Below are 26,176 nucleotides of genomic sequence, written 5' to 3'. Positions count from 1 at the left end.
AACAGGCTGCCTCTTCCAGAAAGTCTGGAGCTCTACTGTCTCAGTGTCTGCCTAGGACTCCTTTGAAAGCCAAGTTTTTGGTGGCATTACAGAGGGAGAGCTGGTACTTAGAACTGGCTTGCTTGTGTTTCTGGTGGGCCCCTGGATGCTAACCGATTGATATAGCTCCTGGGCTCTAAGCTAATGAAGTTTATATATTATAAATTGGCTTCCAAAAGAAAGAATATTCTATTAAGATTATTCAAACTAAATAAAGTAACTTAATAAGGCTCTTCTGTCCTTGAGGATTTTTTTTTCTGATTATTTGAAAAACATATGTGGGCATTCTCTAGTATTAAGATGTTCTGAATATATAGATACCAAGAAGTACAAATCTACATAAAACGACTAGAGATTAACATCATATTAACATAGTATTTGAAACTCAGTTGTATATTAATAAATGAAACCGTATGATAACCTATTACTTCAGTGAATTGGTTAAATGGTACATTTTATCTATATTGTCTATTTTTAAAAGTTTGACATTTCCCAAAGTTCTTTAACTTCAGCTTTTTATCTTTAGATCACTTGTGTTTGCTTTTAATCTAGTTACTTCGGCGTAAGCAGGGCTGGGTGGATCTGCACAGGTGTTTGGCATGGTAAGGTATTATGAAATGTATCTGGCCCATCTTAGACTGGCATTTTGTGGTTGGGTTTAGTGCCTGATGGCAAGCTGTCAGGTGTTTTCATTATTCATGATGCTGATGAAATATACTGCTGACCCAAAACCTCAACCATCTCAGGAACAAAGGAGAAAAGACTGGGATCCCCAAAACCCTACAGAACAAGACATGGATCACACACCCCCACCTCCAACTTTGCTAAAAAACATTTTAAAATGCTTTTCCTGTATATAAAATAATATATGCCCTTTATGTAAACCTCAAACATGGTAGAATTATAAAATGAAATATACGGTTAACAGTCTTAGAGCATATTTTTTCTAAATTAAAAAATTCTACCATTATTATCCAGTTTCTGGCATTACTTGTAGTATTATTAATTATTGTACTGTGGTTACAGCTAAGTAATGCATGGTTCCAGTAGGGCACATGTGTTTCAAATATATAATCTTTTCGGGGGGGTTGTTATTTAGAGACAGGGTTTCTCTGTGTAGCTTTGGCTGTCCTGAAACTCTCTCTGGAGAACAGGATGGCCTGTTTCAAATATGTAATTCTTTCATGGCTCCCTGTTGGAACTAGTGTAATTTAGTAATCTAACTATGATACTTAAGGTATATTGCAGAATGGTGTATTGTGGACAATTTAACACTATGGCTGAGTCTTAACATATTTTAAGGGATTTGTATTTTTCAAAAAATTTAAAGAAAATACATCTTATTTATCCACAATGAAAGCAATTTGGAAGGCATTTTGAAACCTCTTCCTAGACACAGTTATCAGCAGTAACTATGGCAACAGATATACTGAAGCTAACCATAAGGGTTTAAGTCTGAACCTGAACTGAATTATGATATACTTTGTGTGTGTGTGTGTGTGTGTGTGTGTGTGTGTGTGTGTTCATGTGTATACATGCGCACATGTGTGGAGGTCAGAGGTCACCTTGTGTGTTGTTCTTCAGGAGCTATCCATATTGTCATATTGTGAAGACAAGACCTCTCAATTACCTGGAACTTGATTAGGCTAAATTAGCTGCCCAGGGAGCCCAGGGGCCTACTCATTGCTGGCATTACCCATGCATGATCTAAACCTGGCTTTTAGGGATTGACTTGGGTCCTCATGAGCTCTGGCACTTTACCAGCCTGATATACGCACTCTTTAAATTATTTTACTGAATGAAGTTCTTCTCAACTTGTTCACTCATCTGAATTTTTTATACTTGTCTGTAATCTATGTCAAGCTTATCACCCAATGCCTATACTAGGCGAGCTGGTGATGGGAACAGTGAAACGAAGTGCTTCAGAGATCATAGTGGAAGGTAGTATTTTCAAAGCTGCTTCAGCAGCTTCCCCAACAAGCAAGCCATTCTTACAATGTGACTTTGACATTCGTCCCCTCGAGGCAGCTGTATGTGACAGTTTGGAGTAAGAGAGAACTGAAGTATGTGGCTTCCGAGGCTAGGTCATCCAGAGTAAAAGCACAGTCTAGCCTGTACTCTAGGCTACTTGCTCTGCACAAATACAGACCAGACTCCATGTCAATTGTTTGTGAATGCTCAAGGACCTCCAATCAGCCCATAGTGAGGAGCCACTTATGAAGAGACTGAAGATAGACCCAGAGACAAAGATAGATATAATTAAACAGGGTATATGTATATGTAACCGAACAGGCCCCAACTGCCAGGCAGATACACTTTATTCTAAGCCTACTTCCCCTCTCCTTCTCTTTTTCTTCTTTCTTGAGATAAGCTCTCACTATGTTCCCTTGGCTGGCTTGATGAATTACTGCCTTCAAGTAATACTGCCTTCTGAGTAGCTGGGACTCTACAGGCCTGTGAACTACTCTCAGTGTGGCAATGTGAGAAACCGGGGGGGGGGGGGGCAGAACTAAGAAACCAGACCATTCTCCAATTAGGCATGCACAGTAACCACAGGAGAGCATGTACTGATTTTTGTTGTTACTCTCTTGAGGCAATAGGTTACAGAGTAATGAGTATGTCCTGTACATGACTGTGATGTTCTCTGTGCTTTTCCACACTGGAGAGGAACACACTTTCTCATTCCTGTAGACTGAGCAGCTCTCCTACTCTTCAGCCTAGAGAAGGCAGTGAGAAAGGCAAACTTTAGCATACACTTCATAGCTGACCTTAGGCCCAGATAGATAAATTACATATCGGGGAAGCTATGTGATATCTGGGAAAAAAAACCCAAACAACAACAACAAAAAACCCAAAATGAAACAAAAATCCTTTCATGGCTCTGTTTTCAAATACCTTTTCTCCCAATATTTTTTTTTAAAATAGGATGCAAACAAAAACAAATTCAAAAATCACTTAGTTTATTATAAAAGAGAATTTAATACATAGAGAAGAATTGAGCACAATACTATCAATCACACAAGGTTAATACTTAAGCTTATAAAGTCAGTTAATCCTGCTTTATCACATGAAGGCCTCTACCTCCTAATGTGGTAAGTAAAATTTATATTCCTAAAACAAGTTTAGAAGCCAGGCATGGTGGTATACACCTGTAATCCCAATACTTGGGAAGCTGTGACAGAAGAATCACAAATTCCAGGCCAACTTGGCTATTTATGGAGACTGTCTCAAAACAGCAACAACAAACATACATAACATCCAACTTAATTAATAATGTTTTCATTTTAAAAGGTAAATTACAGACTTACTTGGCAGGGGAAATACCATGATCACGTAGGCAGTTTTCCTAGGACAAGGCTTATCATTCCACTCCAGTTCTGCTATCCTCTGAGGTTTCCCCAAATGTGGGAAACTTGGCTGCATATTTGTAGCAATGGGGGAACTATTTTCCCACTCAAAAAACAAACAAACAAACAAACAAAAAGGTAAAATTAGGCACTACCTCAGTGGGGGACATGCTTGCTATATACATGTAAAGTGAGGCATTATGGGTGTTCTCTTGTAGTTGCCCCTGAGAAAATGCTTCTACCATTAAGAGACATTTTCAAGTACTTAAATAGAAAACATCTCGTGTTAAAAAAATAATGAAAAGCATAATTTAGAATGAGACTTCATGTTGCTAATTGTTGACATAGACTATTTTTTCATAGTTTAGATGTTGGGACTTTCTACATCTTTTCCTGTATATTGACTGTCCCCTCCAGTGTATGTCTGTGTACTGGTAACTCTGAATGAAGTTTAGTACGTGATAAATGTTTAGCAAACATTCTGAATGTATTTTGAATACATTAAGGGATAAGGGAATGTACTGGAGGTCAGAGTAAGAATCTCAGCCATGCTTCACTGAGAAGCCCATCTAAAGCCTCTATTTTTTAACATTCTTTTTGGTTCTTTTATGATCCATTTTATGCATGTAAGTGTTTGCCCACATGTTTGTATGGTACTGCATGCATGTAGTGTCTGATGAGCTGGAGTTACATCACTTTGGGCATTGGTAGCTGAACTTGGGTCCTCTGCAAGAGCATCAAGTGCTTTGAACTGCCGAGCTCTCTCTTCAGTGCCTATTTTTAACATTAACATTATCAATTATGCAAGTTGACACTGCAAACCTCAGTTTCTTACAATTTATCAGTGAAGGCAAAGGAGTTTTTTGTTGTTGTTGTTTTAAATCTATGTACTTATTTTTCTACATTTTTGACAATAAATTCCAATTTTACAAGTGGTTAAAAAGAGTGAAAAGTGTGGTATTCTTATCAATATGTGGGAAATAGGTTCTTTTGAGTCTGTTTTGGAAGTGTGTGTGGAGGTACAAAATAGCTCCTTGGGCTGCTAACCATTCAAGATGACTGGAACTGTCATGGGAAAAGCAAACATACAAGTAAAAGACATGCGGTTTACCTATTCTGGAGGTTCCCTGCCCCCCTTGTACTGTTGGCTTGGTGGAAGAGACCATATGCTCTTTGTGGGTTAGTCTATATCATTGTTCCTGGCTACCTTAAGTCCCAGAAACAGAAATGGACAAGTAACATCTCTAAATGTACATCATTACAGCTTTATTATACTGTTTTGTTTTGTTGCCCCTTAAGCATCTTCCAGATCTGCTGTTAAAACTGGTTTTGGCTCACACAAAGCACTCTAATTGTAAAGCGCCTCCTCTAATTTAGGTGAGCCAGTTTTGTAAAGTACACCTTCTTCTCAGATGTTATGGGGTTAATTATTTATGGATTGTAAAATTCACAATGAAAGGTGAACTTAAATGCAAGAAATGCTTTTGAAGAACTCTGTGATGATAATATAATGTTCTCTATAAAATAGCTGATTGTATTCAATCTAAAAACTAGGCCAAAAGAAACTTCTGTATTCAAGCAGAGCCCAAAAGCTATCGCTGTACTGACAAGTCAAGTAATTAGAAATGAAGAAAAAGACCACTTTATTGGTGTAAAGGCAATATGTAATCCCACACACTGTCCTGCAGTGTCCAGGAGAAGACAGTACAATTTGGCCATCCTACTTAACTGAAAAGAAAGGGGCATGGAAGGTTTTGGGTGTCTGAAGGCTGCTTTGATTTTTTTTTTTGTTTTTTTTTTTTGTTTTTTTCCAGACATTCCTCTTGGCCAGAGTGGGATCGTACTACTTCTCCAGTCCTTGAATCTTCAAGTATAAACATCAATAATACAACCACAGGATTTCAATACTGGCAGACCTTTTTTTCTGACCCTCTTTCATCAAAGAAGGAACCATACTTCCAAAATTAACATCTTGGTTTCCAGAACACTAAGGAAAATTGTCCTTAAACTCATTAGGACTGTTCACTGGACCTGTGCACTCTCAACACCTTTGCTCTTATCCCATTCTGATAAAATTCCCATTAGATACTACTCAGGAACAGGCGAGAAGTCGCTCTGTCGCCCAGTGCCATCGAGGCCTGGGCTTTCTGGGTCAAAGTTCATCCCCTCTTGCATCAGGCCTCAGGGCATGGCTGGCAGCTAGAACGACGGGGTTAGGGGACCACAGTGGAGAACGCGGCCCGCCCCTCACCCGTCGGGGGCCAGATGGCCCGCTCGCCCCGCCCCCGCCTGCTCGCACGGCGGCTCAGCCGATGCCGCCGTGACTCAGCGCTTCTCGCGCGGCCGCCCGGCCGCGCGCGGCGGCTAGCGCGGGGCTCTCCCGCCTCGCCACCCCCTCTCGCACCCACGCCCGCCCCGCCGCGCGGGCCTTCCCTCGCCGCGGCCCGCCGCCCGCCCGCACTCCGCGCCTGCCCCGCCACCGTGCCGGCCATGGAGCCCCGAGCCCCACGCCGCCGCCACACCCACCAGCGCGGCTACCTGCTGACGCGGGACCCGCATCTCAACAAGGTGAGCCCGAGACCCCGCAGCCCCGCGTCCCCAGAGCCGCCCTGGACCCCGCCGCCCGCCGCCCTGGGCCGCGGGGACCTGAGTCCCACCGAGGGGACGTCCCGGGAGGCCACGGCGGAGCCGGCGCCCGCGCCCCTCAGCATCCACTGGGGGACCACCGAGAGGGATGTAACTTGTGCCCAGGACTTCTTTGTCTGCCCTTCCCTCGAGAACCAGGCGCCCAGCCCCGGAAGGGAAGTGTGGACCAGTGTGGGAATTGAGCGGTTTCCGTGAGGGTGGCAGGCGGGCGGCCAGGTCAGCTGCGACGTGCCATCCTTGTACAGGTGACTGGACTGGCAATGACTGGAGGCTGCTGTGGAGACAAGTGACCCTACTGGTCCCTGCCTGAACAGAGATGGGTTCTGAGTGCCTGGGATCCCATCGACGATGTGGGGATCCAGGACCTCTTGGTTTCTGGGGTGACAAGAGGCTGAGGATGCATGGTGGGTGGCTTGTCTTGGACCCTGTGTGCACGCCTTGGTAGGAAAACTTACAGGAGACTGCGATAAAGACATTTATTTATTTTTCTTTCTAAATTCTAGCTTTTGGGAAGTTAATTTTTTTTTCTTTAACCGGTTCTGTTTTTTATTGAAAGGAAATTCACTGTATGCCCTAATCAGAATTCTTCCTTCACAAGCTGTAACATCTCTCCTCCCACCCCATCCCCAAGATCTCTCCTAAATGGAAACACCTTAGGAACAACCATTTTGCTGTTTTTTGTTTGTTTGTTTGTTTGTTTTGTAAGTAACTAGGTCTTATTTTATACCGTGGTTTGACTTTAGAGTGGGGTGTATGTGTGTGTGTGTGTTTCTGACATTTCCTGTTTATTCAGTACCTGGAACAAGAGTGTCAGCATTGGAGGACTGTTTCATCGTTTATCACCTTAGTGAACCCCCTTTTCATGAAGAAGTGGATCTCATCCTTCCCCTCATTAACTTAAACACATGTGATTATTTCGTACATTACAGCTAGTTTGAGTTTCCAATTTTTTCGTGGTGACTTTTACAAATTTTTTATTATTTACTATTTATAATTATATGGTATAAATAGAAGTTTTCCTACTTACTTTTCCCTTAAAGTTAATTTTAATTGCCAGTTTGATTAGTTTTCTTCCTTTATTACTCTGTAGGTTGAGGTCCATTTTCACTAGAACAAAGGTAAACTTTGGTGTGACTAAACCGTTTGAGACTTTCACGTGTTACCTGCCTGCCCTAATTTATGATGAAACTATGGGTTGCCTTGACAAGATCACATGAGTAGTATAACCTGTTTGATTTTCTTAAGTCAAGGTTGAAATGTTTGCTAAGAGTGGGTCGACAGGCCAGACCATCCCTTAGCACAGGTGTTCCGAATCTCCTGTCCCGTAACAGCTGATACCAACTTTAGGATAACACAGTCACAAAGATCTTGAACCAAAGATAGAAAAGTGTAGCATTAATGTATTCACACATTTTCTCTGTATTATATCCAATACAGGGAAAATATTGGCTCAAAATCTGGGTCATTTTGGGGCAATCAATAAAATGAACTTATTCAACCTCAGGATCAGTGTGGTCCTTTGTGAGTCATGCCATTGAAAGCAGATCACTGGGATTTTCTTCATCTGCTGCATATTCAAGAGTCTTCTGTCTTCATTAGTAGGACAGGATTTTTAATTTAATTCATTTTTTAAATTTTGAGATGACCTGACTCCAAAGGGATGCTAATCTTAACTCTCTAAATGTCTCCTAATAGCCTAGCCTAGCCTGACACCTGGTTGTAGAAAGACTTGTTTAACCACACTAAAGAAGAAGGTTATGACTCTTACGTTTGGTAAGACACACTTAGTACTATGTCCTTACATATAGGCATGGATGAAAACCTCTCTTGGGGCCAGAGAAATGGCTCAATGGTTAAGAGTGCTTACTGCTCTAGCAGAGAACCTGAGTTCAGTGCCCAGAACCCGTATCAGGTGGCTCACAGAGGCACCCGTGTGTGTGTGTGTGTGTGTGTGTGTGTGTGTGTGTGTGTGTGTGTGTGTGTGTGTGTGTGTGTGTGTGTGTGTGTGTGTGTGTGTGTGTGTGTGTGTGTGTGTGTGTGTGTGTGTGTGTGTGTGTGTGTGTGTGTGTGTGTGTGTGTGTGTGTGTGTGTGTGTGTGTGTGTGTGTGTGTGTGTAAACATCTCCACCAGTTAACATTTTATTCACTTTCTCCTTCTGCTTTTCAGGTGTTTATTATCTTATTTCCTGTTATGTTGAAGTAAAATTACTGTTTTACTGTGTATCCCAGCTTTGTCTAATTAACTCTCAAATTTAGCCTCCAGCTTAAAATAAATTTGACGATTTACTTCTTTCCATCTTCGTTGTGTAATTTCTAGAAGTAAAATAGAAATTGATTCAGTAATCATTTCCCTAGGAAAGCTTTTCCTAATTATCTTATTCCAACTGCCATTATTTAATGCTTACACTTAGACACTCAGTTGTCCCATAGTATTTTGTATTTGTTACTTTGTTAGTTTTTATTTAAGTTAGTTAGTTATTTATTTTAGTTAGTTAGTTAAGGTCTGATTGTGGAGCTTTGGCTGGGCTGAATGGAATTCACTGTGCTGACCAGTTTGGCCTTGAACTCATAGAGATCTGCCTGCCTCTGCCTCCCATTGCTCAGATTAAAGGTGTGCGCCACCCTTCCAGCAACTGCAGGCAGCTTCCAAAGTGTTAGTTCTGCCATTAGCCTAAGACAATATACTCATAAGCATAATCATCTACTTAATTCATGAATATCTAAGTAATGCACATTTCACTGAAGCCTTTTGAATCTGTTACTGTATAATGGAATATAGTCAGAACTGTTAGAATTTGGCTTAAACTTTATAGTCTGTGAATTTTTAACTACGTGTGGATAATCTTAGGAGGTAAATATTGGTAAAATCAAAGTTAACAGTAGACATGAAGGGAAAAACAAAACAGGGACATAGGGTCTTCATATTTTAAGCCTTATTATTTGCTAATAATCAATGTACCTCACTTCAGACTCATTCCATCATAGCTGTTTGGGAAGTATGTCTGCCTGGGATCTCACTTGGTGTATCCCAGGCTGGCCTTGAACTCAAAGCAATCCTCCTGCCTTAGCCTCTTGAGTGCTGCAACTGCAGGTGTGAACCACCATACCTGAACAATTTTAAGATGCTTATCTATGCCTATCTTACATATATATCTAATTTAAAATTTATTATTTTCAGGATAGCTTCTGACTTTGATGACTTGTGTCTCTATGTTTTCAGAAATTTTATGTGGCAAATAATTATGTTTTATAAACTGATGTAAAAAACTTAAAATTCTATGTACAATAAAAATAATTATATTACTCACCTTGTTTATGCAATGGTGGGAAAACAGTAATTGATAACATTTTTTCTTTTTTCTTTTTCCTTTTTTTTTTTTTTTTTTTTTTTTTTTAAGACAGGGTTTCTCTGTGTAACAGCCTTGGCTGTCCTGGAATTAGCTCTGTAGACCAGGCTGGCCTGGAACTCACAGAAATCTGCCTGCCTCTGCTTCCTGAGTGCTGGGATTAAAGGAGTGCGTTGCCACTTAGGTATTTTAGGCATTTTGATCCTGTTGTAGCTAGTGATGGTTTCTCATAAAACCATAATTCTGTCTGCAGTATTCACTTTGAAATCTTAAGAGGTAAATTTCTGAGAAGTGCTACATAGCTGCTTGCTTCCCAGTTTATCAAGACCTACTTGGGTATGTTAGGAGGAAAAGAGAAAGAAATGCATGTTATGATTAGGAGCAGAAAGAAAGATTAGGACCTGTAGTTTAAGACAATGATAATTGTTTTAAACAATAGAATATGAGAAAAATCACTATTTTTCCTGAGGCTGTGGAGGTGGACTTGTAATATGGCCAAGTCACCAGCAGTGCTCCTGTTTCCAGACACCTGGAGCCTTTAAATTTGAAGGCAGAAGACAGTTATTTTATCATTAGTCCTTGTTAGTCTAAGCTTGTAAGTGGAGTAAAACAATAAAAAATGTAAAAAAAAAAATGAGTGCAGTGTTAAGAGTAGGGTCCTTCAAGAATAGATTACAATATTTTAAAATTATTCAGTCTTCAAAGGCACTTTCCAACTTGATTGTGACATAGTACATCTATCCTATAAAATGTTATATACACATTAGAAAAGTCTTTATATGCTGTGAATTACATTACTCTAGAATTCTATGTTAAAATCACAACCCCTCACTTCAGACTCATTCCATCATAGCTGTTTGGGAAGTATGTCTGCCTGGGATCTCACTTGGTGTATCCCAGGCTGGCCTTGAACTCAAAGCAATCCTCCTGCCTTAGCCTCTTGAGTGCTGCAACTGCAGGTGGGCTAATTATATATTCTAATATAATCAGAATATAATCATTTTAGAGGAACGGTTTAAATAGGTAATTGAATGAAAGGGGGATCTTTAGGGTAGACCCTGATGCCATGACTATAAGAATTGATTAAGGTATATAACAGAAGAAGGGCATATGGTAAATGTAATAATAGAATTATGATTAAACATATTGGACAGATCAGTGGATATAAATAAGTTGCATTAATAAAACTTGTTTTTGATTATTTGATAAAGCTCAAGCAAACTACACTGTGTGTAGAAGAATTACCCAGAACAGGGCTGGAGGTAGAGCTCAGTTGGTAGAGTGCATTCCTAGCTTGAGCGAAGTACTGGGTTTGATTTCCTGCCTGGCATAAACTGGGCATGGTGGTGCAGGCCTATAAACCGAGTACCCAGGAGGAAAAGGCAGGAGGATTGGAAGTATAAGGTCATCCTTGGCTGCATATTGAGTTTGAGGCCAGCCTGGGATACATGATGCCCTGTCTCAAAGAAGTATCTAGAACAAAATGTTACAGAAGGGTCAAGCAAAGGCCTGGAAAAAACACAAAAAGTACATGTGAAGGTCCTCTGTCAGCCAGTGCAGAGCTCATTTTCTGAAAAATTACATGGAGGTAGAAGCAGGAGGATTTCGAACTTGAAATCACCTCAACTGCATGGTAAGTTGTGCATCAACCTGGATTAGGCGGTGAGGTCCCACCTAAAATATCCAAAAATCGAAGACAAAAAAAGTCAACTAGCAACCCCACCCCAAATAAAAAACAAAATGTAAATGAGAGAAAGGGTTCTTTATAATGATGAGTCAATTCTGAATAAAGTTATAGTAGTTACAAATATCAATGTACAAGTAATGTACAACCACCTTCATGTTAGAGACACCTTCCTAAATTCTGTGTTCTTATCACAAAGTACGTGGGGTGACACACATGTTAAAGTCACCTGTTCTATAATATGTACATTTCCCCAAATATACAAAATAAATACATGCAACTTTTATTTTCAAAACTAAATTGTGTCTTTTAAATTTGTTTTAAAAAATTTAAGTCACTATATGACATATAGGAGAAATTTGATACCTTGTATCTTAAAACAGGAAGCTTTAAACCTCACAGTACAGGATGTATCAAACAAATTTCATTCTCAAATTTCTCAGGCAAATTTACATTTTTCCAAATCATCAGAAAACTTCAGCTTATTGATCAGCAAAATGGAAAACAATTATTCCTTCTTTGAGAACTAACATGGAACATGAGGGTATTGCTGGCTTTAAGGGATCCACAAACATCAGGTTACAACCTATAGCTAGACATGCTGCCACGTGGAGTTGACAGTTCTTAAACCATGACAAAATTATACAAGTGAAAAACAGGGGTGATCTAAGTAGTCATTGCTGATTTCTGACAGTATCTTTTAATTTGTGTGTTTAGACCACTTAATAAGTGTAAATACTTAATAATAAGTGTAAATACACTTAATGTAATTGTTACATTTGTATCTATGTCTACCATTTTATTAGATGTCTGCTCTCTATTTTTTTTACTCTGTGATTTCTCTTTTTCCATTGTTTTAATATTTATAACTGCATTTTAGTCTTATATGTCTTTTCATAGTCATTTTCTTTTACCAGTTCTGGAAATAATGAAATAATCCTGTTTTTATAGTCTACATAGCATTAAGATTTTACTAGTCAACTATTCCCATCATTACATTTCTCTGTTACTAGTGTATTCATATGTGTTGTATCAATTCACATCTTTATATTTGATGCAGAAGATAAAATTTTATATCCTTTTAAATTTCCATATATATTTTGAAGGGTTTTGGAGGGAGAGGAGACTCTGATACAGTTCCCAGATATTTACAGCTTCTGTTCTTTACTTTGATTGCTGATGTTCCAAATTTCCCTCAGGCGACATTTCCCTTCCATCTCAAGAATCTTTTTAGAATAGGTCTGCAGGCGACCAGCTGTCTTCATTTTCCTTTCTTTGGGAATGTCCTTATTTTACCTTGATTTCTGCAGCATGTTTTCATTGGGTATGGAATTATCTGTTACCGGTTCTCTTCTCCAGTATTTACAAGCATTGTCCCCTTCGTCCTGGTCTCCCTTGTTTGTGATGAGAAAGCTGTAGTTATGGGTAATTATGTGTATGTATATTTCTTTTCTTGGTATGTCTTAATGGTGGCACTTGTTTTTCATTTTCAAAATCTTGAATATAAATATTTTTGCAACGAGAATTCTTTGTCAGTGTTCTTAGCTTTGTAAAACTACATGATTCAGTAATCTCACATATTTTTGTAACATTTTCATAAATTTTAAAATATTTTCAAGTCTTTTTTCTTTTCTCTTTTTGGTGTTTGTATCTGTGTGTACATGCACACACACACGTGTGTATTTGTGTGTAGAGGTCAGACATCTATGTGGATGTTTTCTTCATTGCTCTTCATTTTGTTCTTTGAGACAGGATTGGTCTCTGAACCTGGAGATCATTGATTGGCTAGTCAGACTGACCAGTAAACTCCAGGAATGCCTGTCTCTACCTCCCCAGAGTGAGGATTAAAATAGCCAGACACCATATCTGGCTTTCATGTGAGTGCCAGGGATATGAAATGAGGTTCTTATGTTTGCACGGCAAGGACTGAGTCTACTCCATCATTCTCCCTTTTAAGACTGATGAAATAAATGCTAAATACAGAACAAAAGGCCTGCTAGTGTTTTACTTCATAACTTTATCAGGTTGGTTAATTTGTAACGATTAATCATGAACATCCCTGACTTTTCCTACTCTATTTCATTTTTGGCCTTGAAACCATCCAGGGAGTATTTTCAGTTATTGTGTTACTCAGTTCTAAAATGTGTTTTTAATCATTTGTGATCTTGGTTGTCAGTGACTGATCTTGGTTGTCAATTTGACATACCTGGCTCAGGTGGGTAATGCTTCCATCATTGGGGCATGTCTGTGGGACATTGATAGAGGCCCTGTCCCTGGGCAGGAGGGTCTGGAATCTCTAAGATAACTGAGTAAGTCCAAGGAAGCAAGCAGGTAAGCAGCGTTCCTGCATGGATTCTCCTGACCCAAGTTCTTACCTTGAGTCTCTGCCTTGGCTATTAGATGGAAGATAAAATAAAACTGTCCTTTCCAAGTTGCTTATGGTTATGGTACTTTATCACAGCAGCAACATGTAACTAACACAGCACTTTAAGCATGAATTCAACGTAACTTGTTGGAAAATATTAGCTGAGTGTTACAGTTAACTTTATGTACCACAGGGGTGCCCATACGTTTGGTCAGTCAGTGTTTTTAGGAGTGTCGTAGTCCTGTTTCTGGATGAGATTAACCTTTGAATTGAGTAAAACAGAATCTCCTTTCTGGTGTGGGTGAGCCTCACTTAATAAGTTGAAGGCCTGAATGGAATAAAAACACCACATAGGGAGGTTCTCCTGCCTGTCTTTTGAGCTGGGACATGAGGTGATTTTTGTGGGTCTTTCCCCCCTTTTCCCATAAACTCAAAACTGAAAGATTAGCATTTTAAGGATCTTGCACTTGGGCTTTTCAGGCCTGATACCATAGCACTTACTCCCCTGGGTCTGAACTTTCCTAGAGGTAGTGCTGGCTTTTCTGCCCCCATAGTCATGTGAGTCAATTATAGTTCCTTTATAATTAATAAATCTCCTATATATGTGTCTATATGTGTGTATGTGTATGTTTGTTTGTATGGTATTTCTGATGAATTCTGACCAATGCAGCAAGCTTCATGAGCTCGCAAGCTTAAGTTAGAAAACATCTCTACACATGTCAGTTGTGGCCCTTTGGAAGCTGCTCGTGGTAAAATCTGAAGTATATTTTTCGGTTGCAGTTCTTAACATGTTTTATGCCAAAGGCTCCTTTACAGTTTGCTGAAGTGCATAAACCTTAAAACCACCATTTACAATAAATAGTGCATGTGATACTGCAAACAAAACCAATGATACCGAAATTATTTAAAAATATGTTATACAAGATATGTTTCTTAAAGACAGTGTACTTAAGATGCTGACAGATTTGTGTAGTGTAAAGTAAGTCTGTATTTGCTTGTTTTAATATAGCTTACTGTTTTGAGGGGTAGGTGTGGCAAGATTTTTATCTTGTGTGTGCCGGGGAGGGGGGTGTGCTTGTGTATGCATATATTTGTACATGTATGTAGAGGCCAGAGGACAACTTCAGGTGTTATTCCTCTGGAGCCATCTACCTGTTGTTGAGACAGAGCCTCTTAGTGATCTGGAACTTGTTGGTTAAGCTAGACTTTACATTAAAAGATTTGCGCAAATTTTTTTCTTTTTCTTTTTTTTGTGTTTGTGTGGGGGTGCCTAGTTTGTGTAGCTCAGACTGGTTTTGAACACTTTTCATTTTTATTTATTTTTAAAGGCAAGATATCACTGTGTGTCCCTACTTGGACTAGGTAGAACTGACTATGTAGACGAGGCTGACCTAGGAGTCACAGAGATCCACCTTCCTCTGTCTGGAAAGTCACCCCACCACACCTGGGTCTGCCCTTGAACTGACTCTTCCTGCTTCAGCCTCTCTGTGGAGTGCTGGAATTATAAGTACATGTCATCATACCTGGACTCTGAATCCTTAATCAGTATCCCCCTAAAATTTGAAAAATGAGGAAGCAGGAGAGATGTTCAGTCAAGTGCCCAATGTACAAGTATGAAGATAGTAAGTTTGATCCCCAGCACTTATGTAAAGATGTTGAGCATAGCGGTGCCTGTCTCTTAACGCCAGCACTGGTTGGAAGTGGAGGCAGGAAGATCTCTGGAGCTCATTGGCCAGGCAGCCTAGTTGACTTGATGAGTTCCAGGTTCACTGGGAGACCCTGTCTCATAAGGTGGAGAGCAACGAAGCAAGCTAATCACTGTGGACCTTTGTTCTTCGTACACATGCCTGTGCCTGTGTACGTGGGTCTGCACACACATACACAGACCAACATATAAACACAAGGAATAAGCTTGTATACCACTAGGAAAAATATAAGAAATATTACATTCTAGTTAGAATTAGAAAAACTGTGGATGTAAAAGATGTGCATAAGCACATCTTATGTTGGTAAATTCAAGATACGACAAAAATTCAAGCTCAGTTTAACCTTTTAAAACATTGATGCTTGTATTGAGACAGTGTCTTGTTATGTAGCTTCAGCAAGCCTTGACTTTACAATCATCCTGTCTTCAGCTTTCCTCATGCTGGAATCACAGTTGTGAACATCGCTTCAATTTCATTTATTTGACTTAGAATAATAACTAACGAAAATATAAATTCCCCTCTTTATATGGCAATAAAAGTCTTCCAAAATTCTAAAATATTTTAAATATGAAGAAATATTTTTAAGATTGATTTGTCAAATTATTTGCAGTAGCATTAAACTATATAAATCAGTTTAAACAATAGATTATAAAAAGGAATCAAAGACATTTCATTTAGACAAAAATGATATTTTAAAAATTGGAATGTGAAATATATCAATAATGTGTTTTTAGTCCTTCTCACTATATTTAACAATATATAAACAAACTTCTAGTCCTTTTTACTATATTTCTTCATTTTAAGTAAAGATTATCTGCTGAATTGACTAGAGCCTAATAGAATTTGGTGTAGTGAACATATTGTATATTCTTTTGATGATTAGTTCTATTGTTTTGATAGTGTACAGTGCTATGTAACCAGCACCATTGAAAGCAGTCAGTCACCTCAAAATGCCACTCCCTTTGGAGTGAGCCCTTCTCTCCATGTGGCCCCTGCTTTTCTAGAACATCATATGAATAGAGTCTGGTTTCTTTCACTTGATGTAATGCATCTGAGATTAATTTGCATTCCACGTGTCAGCAGTTGTCTCCTTTGTAGCAATGAGTGTGTAATGAGTGAACAAAAACACTTTACCTGTCTTCATGGATGTGTGATGAACACCGCTGGGTATGGAGGCACCTTACTTGTCTTCCCTGTTGAGCACTCGAAGTACTTTTAGGTTATTAGTTTCTTTGTGGTTGTTACCTTTGACTTGCATTTGTAGCTTGTAGTATTTCTTTTCTGTGAAATAAAAAATAGTGTCTAGTTACAGAAAATGGTTGAGTTAATTCACAGTTTGTGGGTTAACTGTTAAGTGTCAAGAAGTATTCTAGACACTAGATAAACAAACATAACTAATTATGCCCTCTCATTTCAGTTATGTTAAACACATCGAGCCCTGTTACAGTTACCATCCTATGTAGGTTATCTGTCTTGAGATGTTTTGTGGGTTAAATTTTTTGCAGTTCAGCTTGGTTTAGTTTTAGTTATAATTCTGAGACAAGTGGATCCAAACCACACAAGTTCTCTGGGAACATTAAAGACGGTCATTGAAGAAACAAAATGCATTTGTTTTCTGATGTTTCTGGTCAATCAATGAATCCCTTCCGCAGTTCCTTCAGTGGTTGTTTGCATATAGACTTCTAATACAAGCTCCTCATGATAGTGATTTACTTCTGGTTTCTATATAAGAGGCTTGTTTTCTCAGGAATCTATTTGGAATTCAGAAGAGTTGTTTGTTGGCTGCCCTTTGCAGTGAAACAAAGTGACCTGCTATCTAGGGGTGGAGTGCAAGAGTCTTGGAGGAAAAGAAAAAGAAAGGAGTAAAAACTCAGATTGGACTTAGAGTGTGAGGGTGAGCCTTGCAGGTGGTCTGGAAATCTGATCTGTTTATGGACATTTAACCTTCTCAACTCCATGTCAAATTTGACCGAAGTCAGACGCAAGTTAGACCCTGTCTGTGCCCTTGAGGCCAGTGTGTGTTGTGCAGGCCATGCGGGGTAACATCAGTGTACAACTTCTTTGAAACATTTCACTGCCAGGTTTTGGACATGGCTGACTTGTTTATCAGTTCCCATAAAATTGTCCAAAAAAAGATGCCTCTAGTAATATGGTAAATAAAAGCTATGGTTAAATAAAATCATGTATCCTCCTAAAGTTTCCTAAAATTCTAAGATTTAAGTTTCCTTAATCACTGATTTTTTTCTCACCTCCTAAAGGGCCATGAAATGATATGAACTCAACATTTTTTTCCCCTTTTAACTTGGCCCATTTCCCCAGATTTCTAAGCCATAATCTTTACTTTTTAAAAACAGATGAGTTGGTGCTTTAGTGTGTCTGTGAATATTTGGCGAACAGTATAGGAATCTGCAATTATTAAACATCAAAGACTATGGTGAAATTTCCAGATGGTATTCTCATTTACATGGTGTATGGTATACTGTATAGAGGTCTGTTCCATCAGACCAGATGGGGGGAAACATAAGTAAAAGGCCTGGCTAATTGTCTGAGGAAAGACAGCTAAGTGCCACTGTTACTTGAGTGAAGGAGTGTATGTTAGTACCTCTGACCACAAGCTGTGTTCTCAGAATACAGTATTTTGGTTGGTATTTTTGCAGGCACATTGTCACCATGTATAACATTCAGTGCTTCACTGTTTCTCTATAACATTTGTATTTATTTTTTTTTTTTTTGTCTAACATCTCCTTTCTTTTCTCCTTCCTTCCTTCTTGTAGTTTAAAAAAAAATTCAATTTCTCTTGTTTTATACATATAAAATATATATTACACACATATATAAATATATATGCTTCATACATATATAACATGTATATTTCACACATATATGGTATATATACTTCATATATATTCACACACATATATTATACATATATATTATATATATGTGTGTGTGTGAGAATATATGCAATTGAAAATCTGTTGAATTATGTCTTCCATTGTACAGATGATTCTTAAACAAATGTTCCTTTCTGATTGCTTTAATTTTAAAAGTAATTTTACCAGAATGAATATTCTAATTTGTTTTCTGAACAGCATTTTACAGTTCTCAAAAACGTTAGTGCTAGCTGGGTGGTGGTGGCCCACTCTTTTAATCCCAGCATTTGAGAGGCAGAGGCAGGCAGATCTCTGTGAATTTGAGGCCAGCCTGGTCCACAGAGCTGATTCCAGGACAAGCACCAAAGGTACAGAGAAACCCTGTCTCAAAAAACCAAACCAAAACAAAATAAAACATTGGTGTTTCTAAAATTAAATATGTAAAATGTCCTGTTTTGTGTATGCAATAAATTGAGCTTTTATTATGGCAGGATTCTAGAGGCATTATTTCTCATTGTATGAACATTTAGTCATTATCCCTTATTGTATGAACAGAGGGAATGGCTGCAGAACCATTCGTGTATTTAGTGTATGTGTTTCTGTCCATTGGACTGTCAAGAAACAGTAGCGTCACAAGGTACAACCTTAATTAGTCTTTTGGGGATACAGAGGTAAAACACCATGGACTGGTTTCTTAAAATACAAGGTATGTATTCTTGATTCCTGAAGGCTGGGAAGCCCTAAGTCAAGACAGTATACTCAGTATCTGGTGGGGGATCCAATTCCTGCTACACAGACAGCCATCTTGTGTCCTCACATGGCAGAAGGGCACACAGTTCTCTGAGGTTTCTTTTATCCTAGTCTAATCCTGTTGTTAAGGTCAGACAGCCAACCATCCATCATGCCATGTCAACACTTAATAATGGGCCCAAAGAAGCAGTAGCCCAGTCTTGGAATAGAAGGGACTCCTCTGGAGAGGATTCCTCATCCTAGTCTACTAGATCGTTCTCTTAGCCACTGCTGGGCCTCTTTGCTTTGACCTCCTGTAGTGTATGCCAGCAGATCTTTTAGGTACATTTAGTATCAACTCCTTATTTCTATTTTATTTGCTGTTCTTGAGTTCTGTAGCCTTTTACAATTACTATTACTTTATAGTACATATGTGTACTTAAACAGATAGTTTGACATGGGAATAGTAACAGGTGATGAGTCTGGAAAATAGATAAGTCTAGAAACACTTTAGAGAGGATCAAGCACTTGGGGTCAGTCTTGAAAGGAGAAACAGGTAAAAAGGACTTTCTTTTCTTGGGGTTTGTTTGTTTATTTTGTTTTTTTTCAGTACAGGGTTTCTCTTTGTAATAGCCTCAGCTGTCCTGGAACTTGCTTTGTAGACCAGGCCTGTCTTGAACTCAGAGATCCACCAGCCTCTGGCTCATGAGTGCTGGGATTAAAGGCTTGTGTCACCACTGCCCGGCCAGAAGGACTTTTTCTAAAAGTTAGAGTGTAGCTACATAAATTTCCCCCTCCCCATCCCTCTCTCATTCCCTCTCAAAATCTTGCCCTCTTTTTAAATTGTGTCTGTCTCCACTCCACACACATGCTTACATATGTAAATACAACCTGCTCAGTCCATTTAGCGTTGTATCTATATGCTTCCAGGGCTGACCATTTAGTGTAGGATGACCAATTGGAATCATCCCTAGGGAAGAGTATTTCTCTCCCCTTCAACATTCCTTAGGTACTTGTAGTTCTTTGTTTATGGGTGGAACCATGTGAGATTTCCCCCCTTCTACATTGTCATGTCCATGAGTGGTATACTAGTTCATGTCTTGTTTAGGCAGCCATATAGTAGTCGAGGTGTCATGAATGAAACTTCCTTGTCATTTTAGGAGAGAAAAATCTCACAGCGTATTTCCTCGTCCCCTGTTTCTTAACCATCATTCATCTCAGTCTTCCATGATGCTCTCTGAACTTTAGGTGCAGGAGTTGGGTTATGGATGTATCAGATGGGGCTGGGCATTCTTTGATCACTTGTTCTCTGCATTTTGACTGGTTTCTATAAAAGTCTCCATCTGTTACAAAGCAAAGTGTCTTTGATAGGTGGTAAGAACTCCATTTACCTGTGGGTAGAAGGATAAATATTTAGTAAAAAGTGAAAGATTTATAGGATCTAAAGAGAAACCAGAGTATATGCAGTTAGGATGTACTGTGTTTTAGTAAAATTGGCAGTTGAAGGTTCTAGAAGATTCATGACCTTACTCGCCCTTGATTTCTAGTATCAGAAATGATTTCTCTTCAGTTAAGTGGGCATTAAATCCAATCACAGAGCTGTTGGTTACTAACAAGGAATGTGTGTGTGTGGTGTGTGTGTCACTATTTCACCCTTAGGGATATCTTGCCTTGATGGTCACTGTTGTGGTTTATAAGTGTTATACCTGGGTAGGATTATTGGTTTCTCCCTCTCTTGGAAACTAGTGTAGTGCCTTCCAATACTATAAAAGCTAGTCCTCAGGTAGGAGGCTTTCAAGTCAGATCTAGCTTGAGTCTACCAGGTCTTATATCCGAAGTGCATGGTGCCAAGAACATTCTTGATGAAGACGCCATGAATGGAAGAATAAAATTGTGCTGCATTTGGGCTCGGGGAGAAATCAGTGTAACCAAGATTGCATAAGGATAGTAGGATATAACCCGAGATGGAGGGTTGGAATAGGTCCCTGAGAATCGGGCACTTTATTTCCTGACCTAGTTCACAGTTGGAAGCACAACAGGTGTTAGCTGACCTACTTCTAGTCATATTTAAAAATAGATAATTATCCATTTTCTATTTCCTGACATTAATGATTGTGTCTTTCATTATTTTGTGTGCACATGTATATATGGTGTATATACTGTATGTGTGTGTTTGTGTATGTGGAATTGCATGCACATGTGTGCACATGTAAATGTGGAGGCTAGAGATAGATTAGGTGTCTTTCTTGATCACTTTCAACCTTATTTTTTGACACAGGGTCTCTCACTGACATTGGAGCTCACTGATTGGCTGGCCAGTTGGAGGCCACCTGTCTCCCCTCCCCTATTGCCCTGGTTACAGACATGTGCCACGAGGCCAGGCTTTTATGGGAGTGCTGGGCCTCCCAGCTCCGTTCCTCATGTTTGCACAGCAGACACTCTACTGGCTGAGCGCTCTATCTCCCAGGCCTCTCAGTTTTGTGTTTTTCCTCCTGTCCATTCCCTACTCTCATCTTAGGTTCTGTAGATAAGGAAGCAGATGGTTAATGCACAGGTGGCTGTCTGTGCTCCCAGCGACTCTCCCCTCCCCAGAGTCTGTGGACTTGTGTGCTATTTATCTTTTTCACCTCTGCAAATCATTGTTTTCCGTTTTTTTTTTTTTTTTTCCCCTAGGACTTGGCATTTACTCTGGAAGAGAGACAACAGCTCAACATTCATGGATTGCTGCCACCTAGCTTCATCAGTCAGGAGATCCAGGTCCTTAGAGTAGTTAAGAATTTTGAGCGCCTGAACTCTGACTTTGACAGGTAACACACTTATGAACACAGTTCTCTTACAACACTCTTCCCTGTTGTTTTGTAAAAGAAAGTTGAGCTATTACATGACTTGGAATGGATAGTTAACTTGAGGTGAATTTGTTTGCAAATACAGTGATTTTCTTTTAAAAAGCATTACTCTAGGATCATTTGAATGAAATATTTTTAGAATTTATTCTATTTACCTTTCTCAAGGTAATTTTTCTATGAGAAAATTATATATGCTCATATTTACTAATAAATTTATATGTAAGCATGAATATTCTTAACAAAAGAAGGAAGAAATATCCAAAAAAATTTCTGTCCTTATTTCTGAAACTGATCATTGGTCTTTACTGGTGTTCCTTACTGCCTCCTCCTGGTGGAGTGATGCAGGCTTTCAGCCCTGAACAGTCTGGGCCTTGTAGTGCTTCCTACAGGGCACAGTTTCCATCCATATGACAGCAGGCTGGGATATGATGGCTGGAAGGGTAGCCATCTCATTAAACAAGTTTCCTTTGAAAGAAACACTCATGGGAACTGTGTTAGTCCTGCTTGAGGACAGTTTTTCCAGTGACCTGCCTTCTGCTAATGTCACCTCTTGAAGTTCCTAGTCCTGTTCCAGATGGCACATTGGAGACTGAGCTCCCTGCACACAATCACACACTTAAGTGATGTCTAACCTACACCAGAGATCAGTGCAAAGGGCCTTGTTATGTTACTGAACACAGTTTTTCAAGACTTGTTAGTTGTCCACAGTAGTTTAAATTTTATTGAAGGTATAGGTAATACAAAAAGGGTTATTCATAGAAAGGTAGACAAGAAATGCCTCTACACAGAGAAAGGTCATTAAGAGCTGGCTGTGAGTTGCATTTATTTAATTCCAGCATTCAGGAGGCAGAGGCAGGTGGATCTATGTCAGTCTGGTCTATACAGTGAGTTCTAGGCCATCCACGACTGCACAGTGACAGTGTCTCAAAAAAAGAAAGGAAGGAAGGAAAGAAGGGCCATTAGTTTCCTTAAGTTAGTGGTTAAACTCTACTGTGATATTTTTACCTCTTTATAAAATAGGGACTATGTCTGTCTCAAGTACTGAACAACATTGTAGTAATGTTATATAATGGTAATGTTTGAATGGTAGCAATCCAATTTGTGTTTCCTTGTTCTTTGACATGCTGCTTTTTTGTATGTATACATTTGTGCCTGTGTGCATGCACATGCTTGCACTTGTAGAGGTCAAGGGTTGACATTGGATATCTTTCTCTCTAATCCTTCACCTTATTTTCTGAGACAGGGTCTCTCACTGACCCTAGAGCAAACTGATTGACTAACCTGGATGGCTACTGAGCTCTGGGGATCTACTTGTTTGTAACCCCAGCACTGGGTTATAGATATGGACCACTGAGCCCAGGTTTCTCATTGATGCCAGAGATCCAAACTCAGGTCCTCGTGTTTGCACCTGGCCTGTTTCCCCACTGAGCCATCTCCCCAGCCCCTTAAAGTCTATGTCTACAGATTGTTGCCATTTTTTTAAAGACAGGGCCTCACTGTGTAGCTAAAACTGTCCTCATATTCAATCCTGCCTGAGTTGCCCAAGTATTAGGATTAGAGGCACATGCCACCATGCCTGGCTTGATTATTTATGCTTTCTACTTGACTAAAGATGTACTTTATACTTGGTTGAAATTAGATTCCTAGTAGCCATTTTTACTATTGAATTTTGACTGTTGGATATAGATCTAATTGCATCCAATTTCCACAGGTATCTTCTGTTGATGGATCTGCAAGATAGAAATGAGAAGCTCTTTTATAGTGTGCTGATGTCTAATATTGAAAAATTTATGCCTATCGTATATACTCCCACTGTGGGTCTTGCATGCCAGCAATACAGTTTGGCATTTCGGAAGCCAAGGTATGTAAACTTTTATTTTAAATACAATTTGTATTTTGTCTCTTTGTAATTTTTAAAAATTTTGTAATTGACGTGAGTTGTATTAGTTTATCATACAGAACATGTATAAACCAGGAAATTGTTAAATGGAACAAATTCATATATATATTACCAATTATATTTGGCAATTATTTGAGCTGACTGAAGTATATATTATCAGTTATTTTTGACAAGAACACTGAAACCCATCTCTTAGCAATTTCAAGAATATAATATGTTGGAGAATGGAGAGCTGGCTTAGTGGTTTCAGTTCCTAGCACCCACATTGGGCAGCTCATAACTGTCTGTTACTTCGGTTTCTGGGGATTCAACATTCTATTTTGGCTTCTTTGGGCAGAGCAACTGCATTCATGTTCATATATACATTCATACTTAAATCTTAAGTATGTAAATAATTAAATAATTAAAAATATGTTTTCATTAGCTGTAGTCACTGGTACACAGCAGGTCTCTAGGACTCCTTATCTAGTTGAAATTCTGCATTATATGACAGGTATCTCCTAATCTTGCACCAAGTTTTCTAGCCCCTAGTAACTTCTATTCTGCTGTTTGCACTGAGTTTGACTATTTAAGATGCACACATTGGTGAGATTCCACACAGTACTTACCTTTCTATGTTTGGCTGTTTCACTTAATACATTGTCTTCCATGGTCAGTCAGGGTTTTACAATGACAGGGTAACCTCCATCATTAAGGCCAAATAGTATCCCAATGTGTATCTTCATTAATTCATTTGTTACAGACATTCTGTTTGATTCTGTATCTTGTGTATTGTGAATCTATTTGACAGACTTACAGTGGTACCTGTTTGACAGACTGATTTCATTTTCTTTGGAGCCATACTCAGTAGTGAGATTAACAGATGTTTAGTTTTAATTTTTTTAGGACCCTTCACATTGTTCTCTATACTGGCTTTATTAATTTCCCTTGCTTCCATCATTGGGGAATTTCCTTTTCATTCATATCCCAAACAAAATGTCTCATCATTCCTAGGATATCCATTTTCACAGATGTCAAGTGATAGTTGACTGTGGGTTTAATTTGCATTTCATTGATGATTAGTGATGTTGAATGCATATTCATACACTTCTTAACATTTATCTGCTTTTACATTTCTTTTAGAGATTCACTTATTATATTTTATGATATGTTTTGCCTGTATGTAGTATGTGTACCACATTCATGCCTGGTGCCCTCAGAATTTGAGAGGGCATAGGATTCTCCTGCCTCCACTTTCTGGGATCACAGGCATGTGCCACCACACCTGGTTTATGGGGTGCTAAGGACATAACTCAGAGCTGCGTGTTTGCTAGGCAAGCACTCTACCAGCTAAGCTGTGTCCCCAGCTTCCCAATCAATTCTTACATGAATAATCCTATCCCCAATGATTGCTAAGGGAAAAAGCTGGAATGTGCATTTATTGGTTTCATGAGGAATTTCTTCTCTTTGGCATAGATACTTTCTGTTGGCTTTTAGGATGTCATGGATAACCATTTTTTCAGATTGTTGTTGGGCTTGCTTAGGTCGTCTTGTTCCCCTGTGCCCATAGCATTTTAATTCCTATAGTATTCCTCATATTTGGTGTTTCTGTCTGCTTCTCACAGCACACTTAATTATGGCTAACCTTTCCACAGATGGCAGAGACAACTCTCTGTGTTTTTCTGTTCTGCTGAGCTCCCTGTGTTACCTGAATTACTTACTGATATATCTTGTGAAACATTTTAGAAAGCTTCCCACAAATGAATAATACAGGTTTATAAAGCAGACTTAAAGAATCTCTTTGGGAGTATTTCTACTTATATATTTTAAACTTAAAAATATTAAATATTAATTTTGTGTATGAATGTTTTGATTGCATGCATGCAAGTGCACCACATGTATGCCTGGTGCCTGTGAAGGCTACAGAGAGCATCATATCCTGTGGAAATAGAATTACAGATGGTTGTGAGAAGCCATGGGTGCTGGGAACCAAACTGAGTTCTCTGCAAGAGCAGAAAGTATTCTTAAACACAGAGCCTGAGCCATCTCTTCAGTCCTTACCTAGTGTATTTAAAAAATGCATTTTCCCCAAAATATCTGTCTTCTTTAGTACTTTTTAGCTATAGCTCCTTCTACTATACATTTGATAACCATTTTCTTACTTCTGATAGTTTTAGTGTTTTGTCAAGATAATTTTGATCCCCTTTGCTAGAATCCTAATATTTGTTTAGTCATAACTAAAGGTTGTAAGATTCTAGAGAAGGAAATTGTTTTTGAGACAGAGACTATCTGTATATCCCAGGATGGCCTTTGTTTCCCCTAAGTATATTAAGCTGCCATCAAACTCTCAATGCCCCTGCCTCCAGCTGTGGAGCTGGGATTATGTAGGCATGCACCTCCACACTGGGCCTGCAAGGTCATTCTTACAAGATGTTCTTGCAGTCCCTCTGAGTATTCCAGTGCCTGGCTGGTGCTCAGTTAATGTGCCCTTTCTGCTATCTCATTGGAACAGTAACTCAGGAGTATCCTGTCTGTGCAGTCTTAGAGAAAATGTTAAATAATGATGATCCACCATCTTCCCTGCTGTTTAAGCATATTATTTTGATAGATGAATCCTCATAAATAATTGATCCCAAAGGAAATGCGATTTCAATGAATCAGTCTGTGAGAACAAAGAATTTTGACTAAGTGTAGACAGCCTGAAGTGAATACCTTT

General features: G+C 39.0%; 1 protein-coding gene and 1 pseudogene across 1 annotated transcript in view; both read left to right on the top strand.

The window, feature by feature from the left end:
• Positions 1 to 3,339: 3,339 nt before the first annotated feature.
• Positions 3,340 to 3,494, top strand: LOC113835229 (annotated as a pseudogene).
• Positions 3,495 to 5,793: 2,299 nt separating this feature from the next.
• The window catches only part of Me1 (malic enzyme 1), a 111,469-nt gene continuing 91,086 nt past the window's right edge, over positions 5,794 to 26,176 (top strand). Inside the window, exons 1-3 of the mRNA XM_027411007.2 lie at positions 5,794 to 5,954; positions 21,409 to 21,542; positions 23,293 to 23,442. Coding sequence (XP_027266808.1) covers positions 5,877 to 5,954; positions 21,409 to 21,542; positions 23,293 to 23,442 — 362 coding nt within the window. The 5' untranslated portion in view covers positions 5,794 to 5,876. The remainder of the gene's footprint in view (positions 5,955 to 21,408; positions 21,543 to 23,292; positions 23,443 to 26,176) is intronic.

Source organism: Cricetulus griseus, chromosome 4, assembly GCF_003668045.3.
Source record: "Cricetulus griseus strain 17A/GY chromosome 4, alternate assembly CriGri-PICRH-1.0, whole genome shotgun sequence".
Classification (NCBI taxonomy): Eukaryota; Metazoa; Chordata; class Mammalia; order Rodentia; family Cricetidae; genus Cricetulus; species Cricetulus griseus.
Note: the sequence above shows the minus strand (reverse complement) of the source record. Positions and strands in the feature narration are given on the sequence as shown.